Source organism: Fukomys damarensis, unplaced genomic scaffold (genome assembly GCF_012274545.1).
Source record: "Fukomys damarensis isolate Sample0158 unplaced genomic scaffold, DMR_v1.0_HiC HiC_scaffold_13, whole genome shotgun sequence".
NCBI classification, from domain to species: Eukaryota; Metazoa; Chordata; class Mammalia; order Rodentia; family Bathyergidae; genus Fukomys; species Fukomys damarensis.
Genome location: NW_022900925.1, coordinates 18256058 through 18269325, shown reverse-complemented (window position 1 = coordinate 18269325; position 13268 = coordinate 18256058). Strand labels below are relative to the sequence as shown.

The 13268-nt window shown below is 51.0% G+C and overlaps 2 protein-coding genes across 2 annotated transcripts in view; one reads left to right on the top strand and one right to left on the bottom strand.

The window, feature by feature from the left end:
- The window catches only part of Sarm1 (sterile alpha and TIR motif containing 1), an 18526-nt gene extending 11479 nt beyond the window's left edge, over positions 1–7047 (top strand). The window contains exons 8-9 of the mRNA XM_010642417.2: positions 3568–3689; positions 3786–7047. Of these exons, the coding sequence (XP_010640719.1) occupies positions 3568–3689; positions 3786–3915 (252 nt within the window). The 3' untranslated portion in view covers positions 3916–7047. The remainder of the gene's footprint in view (positions 1–3567; positions 3690–3785) is intronic.
- Positions 7048–7061: 14 nt separating this feature from the next.
- Positions 7062–13178, bottom strand: Slc46a1 (solute carrier family 46 member 1). Its single transcript, XM_010642325.3, has 4 exons — positions 12137–13178; positions 10011–10094; positions 8358–8514; positions 7062–7848 (listed from the first exon to the last, which is right to left on the bottom strand). The coding sequence occupies exons 1-4, from the start codon at positions 13023–13025 to the stop codon at positions 7791–7793; spliced, it is 1188 nt and encodes a 395-aa protein (XP_010640627.1). The 5' UTR covers positions 13026–13178; the 3' UTR covers positions 7062–7790.
- Between the last annotated feature and the right edge of the window lie 90 nt (positions 13179–13268).

Here is a 13268-nt window from a genome sequence, read left to right as displayed (position 1 = left end):
GAGAGAGAGAGAGAGAGAGAGAGAGAGAGAGAGAGAAACTACATTTGAATCCAGACTCTGGTCTTGGGCAAGCTACTTAGCTCCAAGAACCTTTATGTTCATTACTGAAAAGAAGGGATCATAATAGTACCTAAGTCCCTAGGACATTGTTTACAAGGATTAAAAGAGCTAAATTGTGAAGTTCTTAGAATGCCTAGCACATGACAACTGCTTGACAATGCTAACTATTATCAGTAACATAATCATTACGCTCACCACATCTGTTTAACTCAGCAGCGTACCTTCGGTGCGTGACACATTGTAAGTGCAACAAACAGCTGAGGGATGAGACCACCTGAGCATGCTAGTGAAAGCAAAGAGGTACAGACTTTATTCACCCAGGCAGAGGTGGACTGATGGTGAGCAAGAGGCTGTCAGCACTAAACAGAAAGGGCAGGAAGTTTCACAGGGCATTGGAAGAGAGGGCTGGCACATCTATCGCATATAGTGGTCAGAGCAAATATTTGTGGTTGGGGTCTGTGCAGTAATCGAGGCAGACATATGGATATTTTTAGGTGACTTGGCATTGAAAAGATGTTGTACTCTGTAATTGTTATCTCTATGTTGGGAACATCCCATCCTGTGTTTTGTTCTATCTGCTCCAAGGAGCACAGCGGCAGAGACAGCACCTGCATGGGCTATTCTGTTATGGTTTTTTGTCTTGTCAAACTGTAGCTTGGAATTAAAGAGCACATTCATTAACCATTTCACCACCAGGTCAAGCCTGACAGTAGGAACTTAGAATACTTATAGAATGGATGGATAGATGGATCCACCTAATGATTAGTCATTAATCAATCACTGATAACTGGGGTTGGAGCTGAGGGATGCAGTGGTCATTTGCAATGAGGTTTGTTTGTTTGTTTGTTTTCAGTACCAGGGATCAAACTCAGAACCTTGAGCTCATCAGGCGGGCTTGGTGCCACTGAGCTAAATCCCCAGACCTGCAATGAGGTTCTTGTCCTCAAGCAGCTGAGATAAGATACAGAATGAGCTAGGCACGATGTTGCATTCCTATGGTCCCAGATACTTGGTTCATGGTCTTTTGCATATTTGTCTGTGGTACTGGGGATTGAATCCAGGCCTTACATGCTAGGCAAGCACTTTACCACCGGGCTACCTCCTCTATCCTACTCTCAACTATTTGGGAGCCTAGGAGTTCAAGACCAGCCTGAGCAATGTAGTGAGATACAATCCCCCCCCCCACAAGTATATGCCTATGACGACTGGATCATATATGAGTCGGTATAAATGCTAATCCAGATGGGCAAACCTCCAACTTGCTATGGGAATATAGAGAGGGAGAAAGCAGAGAGGGATAAAATAACCATGGAAGGCTTTATGGTGTACGCAGGATCTGAGAAAAGTCTTAAGAATGTTGCTGAAGCCAGGCCTGGTGGTGCACACCTATAATCCCAGCACTCTGGGAAGCTGAGGCAGGAGGATCACAAACTCCAGCTTGGCCTGCGCAACTAAGTGAAACCCTGACTCAAAATAAAAAGTGGGCTGGGGATGGAGCTCACCTGCAAAGGCCCTGGGTTCAATGCCTAATACTGTCCCCCCAACAAAAACAGAACATAGGTGAGTAGCAGAAGGCACCCCAGGCAGGGCAATGGTCTGAGCGAAGGAATCACAGGGATGAGAAGGTGCCACAGCTACCTGCATCACTGCTGTTGCTCTCTCCATCACACAGATGAAGGAACTGAAGTGCAGGAAGTAGAATAATTTTTACACGCCCACACTGCCAGTGTAGAAATCCGAAAAGCTGGACTTCCAACCCTGTCTGTTGGAACCTTTTCTGTTCTAACCCCGAAGCCCATGCCGTTTCCCAAAACCCATTTGTTCCATGACACAGACCTGGGTCCCTGGGAGGGGGGGTCTGGGGGTAGGGTTGCATTCAGTCTATAGAATAATGGAAGTGATGATTAAGTAGATGAGTGGTTCTGATCCATGCCTACTAGGTTTACAGGGTCCAAAGATTTGACTTTAGTCAAGTTTTTGTTCTCAGGTAGCTGAGTGATCTTTTTTGTTTGCTTTTGCTTTGTTTTGTTTTGAGAGAGTCTCACTATGTAGCCCAGACTGGCCTTGATCTCACAGCAATCCTCCTGCCTCAGCCTCCCAAGTGCTGGGATTACAGGCGTGCACCACTACTCCCAGCAGCTGATCTTGAAGAAGCCTTTCTTGGCCACCTCCAAATGAATCTGTGCAGTGAGCAGTCTGTACTGTCCTTGGGTCTGTGGACTTTCAGCAGAAATAAATGTCTAAAAGTCATCAAATTAATCTCAGCAGTGTCAGAATTCATCTAGATACACAGGAGAAGCCTCAGGCCTGGAGCCTGAACTCTAAGGGCTTGAGCTGGAGGCCTGTCTCCTCCAGGTTGGATGTCTGTGTGACCTGGAGGTGAAGTCCCTTCCCCTCTCTGGCCTTCCTTCCCATCATCTATAAAGTGGAGAGGAATCCAGTCAGGACTGGAGTTACGCAGGCGCCTTCCCCTCTCTATGAGGGTGCTCAGCACCCATTGTCTCAGCAGCTGGACAGGAGGGAGGATGGCAGAGAAGGGAAGCAGGGAGGTGGCGGCCTTTGCCTTGGACCAGTCCCAAAGGCTCTGTCATCCCTCTTTGGCTGTTTTTAGTGCCTAATGGCTTCTGGTTTTAATACTTCTTTCCCTGAAGCCACATTTAGTGAGCAATCAATATAGAAAAACCGCAAGGGAACTGCACTCCAGAAAGTCCCTCCTCTGAGATCACCCTGGAAAGGAAAACATGACTCAATAAGCACTTACCAGAGCACCATCAATAGTAAGAAAGATCCTCAGAACAACCTTGTAGGGTATTTTTTTTTATTCCCACTTCAAAAGAGGAAATCAGAACACATCTTATTTCTTAAGCATCCACTGTATGCTAAGCGCTGCCCTGATCACTTCAATGGACTGTTGCGGTTAATCCATGCACCAACCCTACAAGCTGAGAACTGTCATTAACTCTACTTTATATACTGGAAAAGAGACTCTGGGAGCCCGTTAGAAGTTGTGGGCTGTGGCAGAAAGTCCCAGCCCTCAAATCTTGCCTTGGTCTTTTGGTGACCAGCCCTCATCTTGAAGCTTTCTAAACCACCACTCCTACTCACTGAAACCTGGCTAGGAATCATGTCATTAGCAAAAGACCCTCTTAACCACTCAGGACACTGCAGTGGTTTTAGGAGCTCTGAGCTCTGTCCCAGGACAAAGACCAAAGTGTGTTTTTTGTTTTGTGGCCCTGGTGTTGAACATAGGTCTTCGCTCTGAGATACATCCCCAGCCCCTTTATATTTTTTGAAACAGGATCTCCCTAAATTGCTAAAAATTGCCCAGAGTGGGCTCAAATTTTCGATCCTTCTGCCTCAGCCTCTCACGTAACTGACCACACTGAGCTACAGAGATTGTTCTTATCCTATAATGTATGAAAGAGATGTCAAGGTGGCTTGGAAGGACCTCCCTGATCCTAGATGAGACAGGGGTCTCTTTTCCTCTTTTTTTTTTTCTTTCTCCAGGAGATTGTTACTGCTTTGAGCTGTGGCAAGAATATTGTGCCCATCATTGATGGCTTTGAGTGGCCTGAGCCCCAGGCTCTGCCTGAGGACATGCAGGCAGTGCTTACCTTCAATGGCATCAAGTGAGTCCCAAGGCCCTGGGGACAAGGTAGGGGGGCACAAATCACCCCAGTTCCCTCTGCCCTGCATTCTGACTCACTCAGCCTCTGTGCCCACAGGTGGTCCCACGAGTACCAGGAGGCCACCATTGAGAAGATTATCCGCTTCCTGCAGGGCCGCTCCTCCCGAGACTCATCTGCAGGCTCTGATACAAGTTTGGAGGGGGCTGCACCCATGGGCCCACCTTAACCAGACCCCAGTTTCCAAGCCCTGCTATGGCACCCATTTCCTCCCGAAAGTACAACGCCTGGCCAGTCTGGGCTGAGACAGCCTGGGCTCTTCTCAGGAAGTGGCTCTCCCTGTCCCTCACCCTCCTGGCCCACTTCAAACCTCAGTATATGGAAGGGAAAGAACTCAGGCATGGGGGTGGGAGAGTGCTCCTCTACCCTCAGGCCCTGCCGTCAGGTCCCCTGTCTTCCACACCAACTGTGTCGCTGCTTAGTTGTGGAGACACAGGAGATGGTGGTGGGTTACTGCAAGTTCTCCATCTCCTACCCCGAGGGTAGCTGGCTTGAGAAGGGTGAGAGTAGGCAGCCTCTGACAGGAAGGAAGTGGGCAATGCCCAGGCCTCCTGTGCCTGGCCTCATAGTCCAAGCAAGAGCCTGGGCCCAGGCGGCAGCCAGGGATGAGAGTCCCACAGTGGCTGTCCACTCCGACTGTGCCTGCCCCTGGCTCACCACTTCCTGTTGCCATGTGGCCTTGCCCTGTAACCACTCAGTGCCCCTCCCAGCCTTCCTTTGCAACAGCCTCCTTTGCCACAGCCAGGTTCAAGGTTAGGCTGAGCTGGCCATCTGGCTGGTCTGTGGTACAGGAACCTCTGGCTTGGACCTGGGACTGGGCAGGGAGGCCTCTTTTCAAGCTCACCCTACCATATGCCTTGGTGCTATGCCCGAGGCTCCTGCCTGGCCTGGGCCCTCTGGCTTCCCTCACTCCTCACCCACCCAGGGCTTCCCATCCGCTTTCTCAGGGAAGAGAAGGACCAGGCAACCACCTGGCAGCACCAGTAGCCTGGGCAGAACTTACAGTTCTGTGGGAAGAGGCACGATCCAGGAGGGCAAGGGTTATTACCCTGGGCAGTTTCCCCAAGTGGAAAGTCCTTTGGGACTTCCTTTCAAATCCTTTGGGATGTCTGTTAAGATTCACTTCAGGAGATCCCAGGTGGGGCCTGAGAGTCTGCATTTCTGACTCCCAGGAGAGCTGATGTTGGTGGTCAAGGGATGACACAGAGCAGCAAGTCCCTCCTGAATCCTTGCCATTTCCCAAGCACTCCACTCATGGTCTAACCATCACAGCAACCCTATCCAGAACGATCACTCCCACTTTACAGTAAGGAAGAAAGGCTGAGTGATGAGCCCAGTTCCCAAAGCCATTAGGGACAACGCCAGGATCCACACCCAGGCCTCTGGGCACCCAGCCACTGCTGGTGAAACTGCTGTCCTGAGACTCATTCTGGAGCACGCCCAAGGCCGTGTCTGGTCCCTTGCCTCAGACTCTGGCATTGGGACAGATTTTAGCCAAAAGCCCAACCCAGGAGCTACACAGAAATAACAAAGCAAGTGTCCTTCTGCCTCTCTCTCCAGGAGTAGGAAAGGGGAAAGTGCCCTCCCTCCACCAACCCAGCCAGTGGATTTGGCTGTCCCTGCCACACTGTTCCCCTCCAAGGCCACCCTGAGGCTGGGACTGCTCCCGGACTCCCTATGTGTGGATCAGGCCAGGGTGCTCCTTGCTTTTGGGCCACATCATCAAGAAGTCAAGTTTCATCCAGGCTTGGGAAGTCTGCCTTCCACTTTCCTCCCTGGCAAACACCCCATCTCCCACTGGTGCCAGACTGGCTGTGGCTCAGACTAGCCATAATCCTCCCTTACCACAAGTTTGCCAGTGCAGGTCCAGGCTCTGTCCTGGATGTGAGGATGAGGTAGACTGGATGTGGCCCTCACAGAGTCCAGTTGATCACAATGCAGGGTACAGGCATTCCCACGGAAGCTTTCTGTCTTTGTGTCCCCAGTGAGCCCGCTCCTTTCAGAGGGCCCCACGGGTAGTACTCATGGGTTTTCTTCGGTTCAGCATACTTTCCACGGAAGTCCACCTCCACTGTCTGGCCTTCTGGCTGACCTCTTTGCCTTCATTTGTGTACTGGGATAACTGGAGCCCATCCTCCAGCCCAGCCAGGCCAGTGTACTCAGCAGTGACAGCCTCTTTGCGAACACTGATCACTTGTAGCCAAGACAAGCACCATTAGCCTGATGCTGCTCCTACCAGACATGGTCCCTGAGGATTGATTGTTCTCCAGAGGCTGCTCTGCCATGGGTGTTGAGGGTCAGTGTTTTTTGCCTGGCTAGACAAAGCTGCCCCCAGACGGGGACTGAGTCAGAGAGGTGAGGTCCCTACCCCACCTTGCCTACCCTTTTCCAAAGGCCGTGAACTGCTCCCAGACATTCAGAGGCTCTAAGTCCAGCCACAATTCATTCATCCTTACCCAGGCCCAAGAAGACAGGGATCTCATTCCGGACTCTAAGGGGTGGGAAGATCTCACAGCATCAGACAAATGTGCTTCCTAACATGTCCCCCTAGATGTGGGCCCCATGATCAGACAGCTTGGGGCACTGCTGACCTAGCCCTTCCTAGGGGGGCTTGCTCGAGGTCATGCAATTGGCCAGAGGCCAGCTCAGAGCCTTTGCCCTCCTCTCCTCGCAGCCTCATGGTGGCTGGGTCAGTGGAATCCCTACCGGTGCTTAGATCTCCCAGTTACAAAGGGGACAGTGAGAGAGTTGTCTGGAGACATGGGTCCAGGCTGCAGAGGCCCCAGCAGGCCCTGGGCTACCATGTCACCTGAATGATTTCCAGGCAGGAAACTGGCTTGCAGAGCATGTGAGAGAGAAAGGGGAGCAACAGCAGCAGGGCAAGGCGCAATGGGCACTGTGGTTTGAAGTTAAGTACCCCGAGTTCGGTCTGCTTGGGGACTTACAGCCTTCATCAAAGCCAGTGGCTTATTATTAAATAAGATTCTGCCTTTCAACTTCCTAACCCCCTAAGAACAGACTCATTCTCTGGGAATCTGGGGCCATGGATTATGTAGGAAACTGGGCCCAGCTCCTAGGTTCCCATTGACCTCCAGAGGGACAGTCTCGGCATACGGCTCCGCTGCAGTGCTCAGCAACAGGAGTAGTCTGAGGGCGGAGTGGCAACAAAAAGTGATCTGACTGGGCCGGCTGGTGCAGCCAGACAGAGCAGTACAAGCACCTTAGGAATGGAGAGCCAGGGCTCTGCCCCAAGCCCGTCTCTGTTTTTCTGTTTGGACACAGGCCTTGCTGTGTTGCCCAGGTTGGTTTTGAACTCCTAGGCTCCAGCAGTCCTCCTGCCGCAGCCTCCAGAGTAGCTGGGGCCACAGGTGTGTGTCTCCACAGCCGCTTGCCCTGTGCTTTTCTGCTGGCTTCATGCAAGCCTGGTGGCCTTTCACATCGCACAGTTGAGAGAAATCAGATGAGGCTGGCAGGACGCACCCAGTGCCACTCCCACAGGCAGTTTAGGGGCACCCGCCCAGGCCAGCTCCTGCTGGTACCTGTACCGTGTCGGGCAGACCAAAAGCAGGAAAATAGAGGACCCCAACCCCAATGAAGATTCTTTTCAGCTTGACTCCGCTGATTCATTGTGACGACTGGCGGGCAGGCCATAATCAGGATTAATTTCCAACCACAGTGACAGCAGCACTCTCCCTCCAAAGGGCACCAGGTCCTGCCCACGGCCTCCCCTTCCCGAACACTAACCAGGTTGCGGATTTATCAGTCAGGAGTGACAGAGGAACTAGTGCCATGCACTCTGCAATGTGAGCTGGAAGGAGAGATGCCAGTCCTCATGCTTCACCTGGGCCCCAAAGTGTCACCTCCAAGACCTCTCCCCTCTCAGATGACGGAAGGGTAAGGCATGGTGGAAGGGTAAACAGACTGCTGCCCCAGATGCTCCCTGCTGCTGTCCTTCAGGGGAGCTGCAGGTGCTGCAGGGGGCTGGGATCCCAGGTCAGACTCACGGTCAGGTCGTGCTCACTCTGCTCCTCAGGCCCAGGCACATCAGGGGCTCTGGGGAAACTGCTGGAATTCAGGGCGAGGACTAATCCTTTCCAGTATCCTGTGAGAGACCAGAGGGTACAGAGTTGACCTGGGGAAACCCTCAACTGCTGTCTGGAGAGGTGACACAGGATTGACTGGGGGTGGGGGTCCACCTCCCAAAGCTGAAAGGCAGAGGACAATTCCCAGAGATAGACAGCTCTAGAAAATAACTTCAGACCATTAGGAAAAAGTCAGGGGGCCAGGCTGGCCTGTGGTCTGGCCATAAGTAGCTGAGGATGCTCTCTGAGAGTCCACCATAGTCCTATCTGTGCAATGGGACAGAGGAGGAGGCCTGCTGCTGGGATGGGGGAAACATGGCCCTGCCAAGTGCTGCCCCCACCTGCCCTGCCACCGTGCCCTCGTGGAACGGCTCCTGCAGGATTAGGCATCTGTGAGAGGAGAGTCAGCCTGAGACGGGACACCCAGAGAAAGGTCTGGGAATGAACCTTTCATTTCCAGCGGGGAAGCAGAGGAAACCTTTAGGATAAAGGGCTCTGTTATGAACATGGGTTTAGGGCCCTGCATTACCCAATCAGGATGGCTGGGATGAAGAGGAGGCCAGCTCCCAGGAGGAAGGGGAATCCCTTCATGAAGTTCAGAGTGACAGGGTAAAGCGAGTTGAAGATGCCGGAGGCCGTCAGCATGGCCAAGCTATTCACACAGGCCACAGCAGAAAACAGAGCACCTGTGAAGAAATAAATGCCGCCCTCTGGAGTTTCAAAGACCCAGGGTCAAATCTTGGCCCCAGCACCGCTCAACTGTGTGACCTGGAGCAAGTCACTTAACCTCTCTAAGTCTCACCCCCCTCACCTGTGTGACAGATTCATAAAGTCATGTATGGAAAGGACTTGGCACAGAGGGGCTACTAAATAAATGGCTTCTATTAAATCCACAGCAGGTCTATGAGATATCTTCTATTGAAAGCCAAATAGAAATGGCACTTTTGGGTTATTCATTTTTGCAATCATCTCCTGTTTGGGATTAAGTGTTGGTTTAACTGCCAGGTCCAACTCTTCAGGGTGCTGTGTGCACCCTGAAGAGTAGTTTATCCCTCTGGGTTCTGTTCCTCCTGTTGTGAAATAAGGCCATAAGCTAATTCATAGACTGCTGCAGCTTTAAGCTCACTTGTACAGCACCTATCATAGAGTGGACCCCTGGAGGTAGCTACATTAGTAAGGCTGTTCTTTTCTCCTGTTGCCCTTGGGGTCTCTGGGTACAGTGAAAAGTGCTGGGAAAAAAGCTAGAAAGAATCAAACCACTTGGGGTCTGGGGACATCAGAACTGACAGTGGGCTGTGTATGACACCAGGATCTCTGTCATCATCAGATCCTCCTTTCAGGAGAGCTGGTTTCAGACTGGAGCACAAGGACCTAGAGGTCTGAGGGGCTGCTTTTAGTTATATCAGAGAATGAGCACCAACTCAATAGAAACTGAGATTAAACTATCAGTCAGAGCTGAAAACATCTGTAGATATTATCAAAGCGAATCACTCATGCTACAGATGAGGAACGGGAGCCAGAACAAAAACCCAGTTCCCAAGCCCCACTGCTCTTACAAACAGACCTGGAGCCGGGCATGGTGGCGCACGCCTGTAATCCCAGCAACCGGGATGCTGAGGAAGGAGGATCGCTGTGAGTTTGAGACCAGCCTGGGCTACACAGTGAGTTCCAGGGCAGCCTCAACTACATAGTGAGACCCTGTCTCAAAAGAACAGACCCGGATTTGCATCCTAGTCTCACCATTTTCTGAGTGACCTCGGGTGAGTCAATTTAACAATCTGGGCCTCTATTTCTCCATCTGTCAGCTGGGGACAAGGAAACCTATGTGATAAAGTTGTCCATTTCCTCCGGGCTACGCTCTGACTTTAGTGAAGCAGGGAACCCTGGTGTTACACTCATTTAACAGATAGAAAAGCTAGGGCTTGCTGAGAGTAAATGTTCCACTGTGGTTATCCAGAAAGAACAAAATCATGGCCAGCTAAGCAAATCCCAGCTCTGTGGCTTGAAAAACTGAGGCAGTACAGTCCTCTACCAGCCCTGGGCAATTTAACAGATGTGTATCTGTCTTAGCCACATCCTCCTCCCGGGAGGAAGGGAGGAAGACAGTGTTGACTTGCCCATCTGCCCAGTTCAGGAAATGCTGGGCCCGAGGAGCCAGCTGAAGGCTGATTCTGACACTCACCCTGCTCTGAGTGGCCCACCAACTTGGAGAGCTTGGCCCGGATAACAGGTGTGATGGCTAATGACAGGAAGAGCAAGCCATATCCTGCGAAGGAAAAAAAACTCATCAGGAAAGTAGAGCTAGGGAGGAGAGTGTCCTGGTAGGAGGAAGCACAGCTCCTACCCATGCCTATGTGGAACTCAGGTTAGACCCAGGAAGATGCAACGGATCAGAGACAATGATCAAAGTGGAGACCACACCATTCTTCAGGCTCACTTATCTGCTCTCTTTAATGGCTTTCTTTAAGACAGGACCTCACTATGTAGTGCAGGCTGGCCTTGAACTCACTATGAAGCCCAGTCTGGCCTTGAACTCAGTGATCCTTCTGCTCAGCCTCCCAAGTGCTGGGATTACAGGCCTGTGCCACCATGCCCAGCTACCAATGGCTTTCTTGTCAGAATACCTCTTATGAGCATCACAGACATCACCTTCCCACCTAGCACTTAGAGAGATGGTAGGGCATGCATTAGAGTTAGCCCCAAGTTCAAAATCAGATACTACTGCTTATTGTGTGCGTGACCTTGAGTAATTTATCTCTCTGATTCTAGTCAGTGAAAGGAAGATAATAAAGCCTTCATTGAACAATGGTTCTGAATTGCAGGATGCTGGGTAAAGGCCCCCAAAGATATAAGGTCCTAAACCCTGGAAGCTGTAATTGATGTCTTATTAGGAAAATAGGTCTTGCAGATGTGATTAAGGTTAGGATCTTGAGAAACAAAGATTACTCTGGATTCTTAGGGCGAGCCCTTAAATGCAGTTACCCATATCCTCATAAGAGGAAAACAGGGAGATGCGATGCAGGCAGAACTGAGTAGGCACAAAGAGGAGGAAAAGGCAAGCTAATCACAGAGGCAGAAACAGATGATGTGGCCACAAGTCAAGGAGTGCTGGCAGCTACAGGAAGCTGGAAGAGGTGACTCTCCTGGCACTTATGGAGGGAGCGTTTCTCTGCTACACCTTGATTTCAGCCCAGTAGTGCTGATTTTGGACTTCTGTCCTCCAGAACTTGGAAAAAATAAGTTTCTGTTGTTTTGAGCTTCTGATTTGTGGTAGTTTATTACAGCAATCTTCTACACAAAGTGAAGGGGAGAACATCTATGAAGAGCATGGCCGAGTGAGAAAATAGTAAATGTGAGTTTTCCTTCTGCCTTTAGTTACTTTCAGGCATACCTGGTTTCTCATAACTATTCCTCTCCCTCTGTGACTGCTATCTCCTACACAAAACTTCAAATTCCTAGAGGACACTGGATCTTCCAAAGTGGATATATTATGAGGCACCTCAGGACCCCTTCAAGGGTTGGGATACTCCAAACTGCACTCTGTTGAGACTCCCCAGAGCAGTGACAGCATCCATGAGTGAAAGGCACCTGGTCCTCTCAGCCAATCAGAAAAGCAACTGAGGTAAGAAATTTGTGATTATATAATGGCTGACTTTGTACACATTTGAGGGTTTTATTAAGGCAAATCTTTCCCCTATAGATGTTAACTTCTTTATCCCCTGGCCAACCTCCCCTCTCACACAAAAAAAGAGGAGAGGAGAGGAGAGGAGAAAGCAGACGGGGGAGGGAAGGAAGAGAAAGAGAAGGTGGAGGAGGAGGAGGATCAGGAGGAGTAGAAGGAGGAGCAGAGGATTTGAACAAGCAGGAATTTTAGATCTGTGGTCTGAGAAGACGGACTTTTTAAAAAACCCGAGGAAGCTGAACAAGATTTGAGGTAGGTTCTATAATTCTTATCAAGGCATTAATGGCATGAACTTTGTTTAAGAACACCACGAGTAGGCTATGAAAGGCCAAGGGGTGAAGTAATTAGTGTATGAGCCATACTTTTGTCTTTTGCTCTATATTACTAATAATATTTATAGCTGATAACTGCGTTAATTACTTTGGCTGTTGAAGATCTGTACTTCCTGTATATCAAGGGTGGCATTTTCCTGAGGTTTCCTATTTGTCTGTCCTCCAATGCAGGCTGGGGCATAACTATGTTTCCAAAGACACAGGCTCGAACCATGTTTGAGGGCAATAAATAGCTGGCCCTGAGTTTTCAGTCAGTGTCCCTCCACTAGCTTCCCCTGAGCCCACACACTTTACCTGTGAACATGAGGGGTGTGATGCTAGCAAATGCAAAGACGACCATCCCCAGGACGTTGAAGACTAGGCCAATCTCAGCCACCCAGGTGTCGGCCAGGCAAAACTGAAGAAGGCGCAGGCCCAACAGGCTGGTGAGGTAGGGGAGGTGTTGGGCTGCAGAACCATAGCCGATCAACTTGGAGTCCCAGCAGAGGGGTGCACTCAGCTCATAGAGGGTCAGGATGTCCTGGGCCCCAAAGTGCACAGTGATCACCAGGAAGACGGCCAGTGAATACAGGGCTATATGCTTCCTGGACTTCTCTGGGGCCGGATCCACATAGAGTCGGACAATGGACTTATGGTGGTGGAGAGTGAAGAGCCGGGTAGATTTCGGCTCTTTCACAGTCTCACCAAAGCAGAATGCTGCATAAAGACTCATAACTATTAACAAGGCCAAGGCCAGCCAGAAGGGGTTGGCATAACCCTGAGCCCGGAGCCAGTGGCCCCCCAGGAGGCTGGCCAGCATGCCAGCCACTCCAATGCAGGCTTCCAGGAAGGCCATTCGGATGGTGCGGCTGTGGGTAGAGCTGACGTCTGCCACAGAGGCAAAGCTAGCAGCCAGGAGGCCGTTGAAATCACCGAGGAGGGCACAAAGGATGCGGCCCAACACGAAGTAGCCAACATGGAGCTGCAGCTGTACCACAAAGATGGACACCACAGCTTGGAGCAGCAGGCCAAGCGAGGCCAGCACCAGCACCGGGCGGCGGCCCACGCGGTCACTCCAGGCTCCCAGCAGGGTGGACGAGAAGAGATCCACCAGGAAGCCGCCCACGTTCATGTAGAGGGTCCAGTGCGACGTAAGGGTCTCCACTTCCTGCGGGGACAGGATTACCAGGGCACAGTTCTTCATTCTGGTTGCCTACCTCTGCCGCAACCAGTGCCGTCCTGGGAGCTGCAGGGCGGACTTCTTTTGGAGCCCTAAGCCTCAGAGATGCTTCATACAGCTCTCAAAAATCGGACACTAGAGAGGGTCATGGGAAATGGACCAGGCCCCTTTCCCCACTTTTTTTTCCTTTTTCTTTCCCCAGTTTTGTTTACTCCTATTGTCCCAACAGGCCTGACTTCCTCTAGGTCAACAGACCACAGGTCCCCA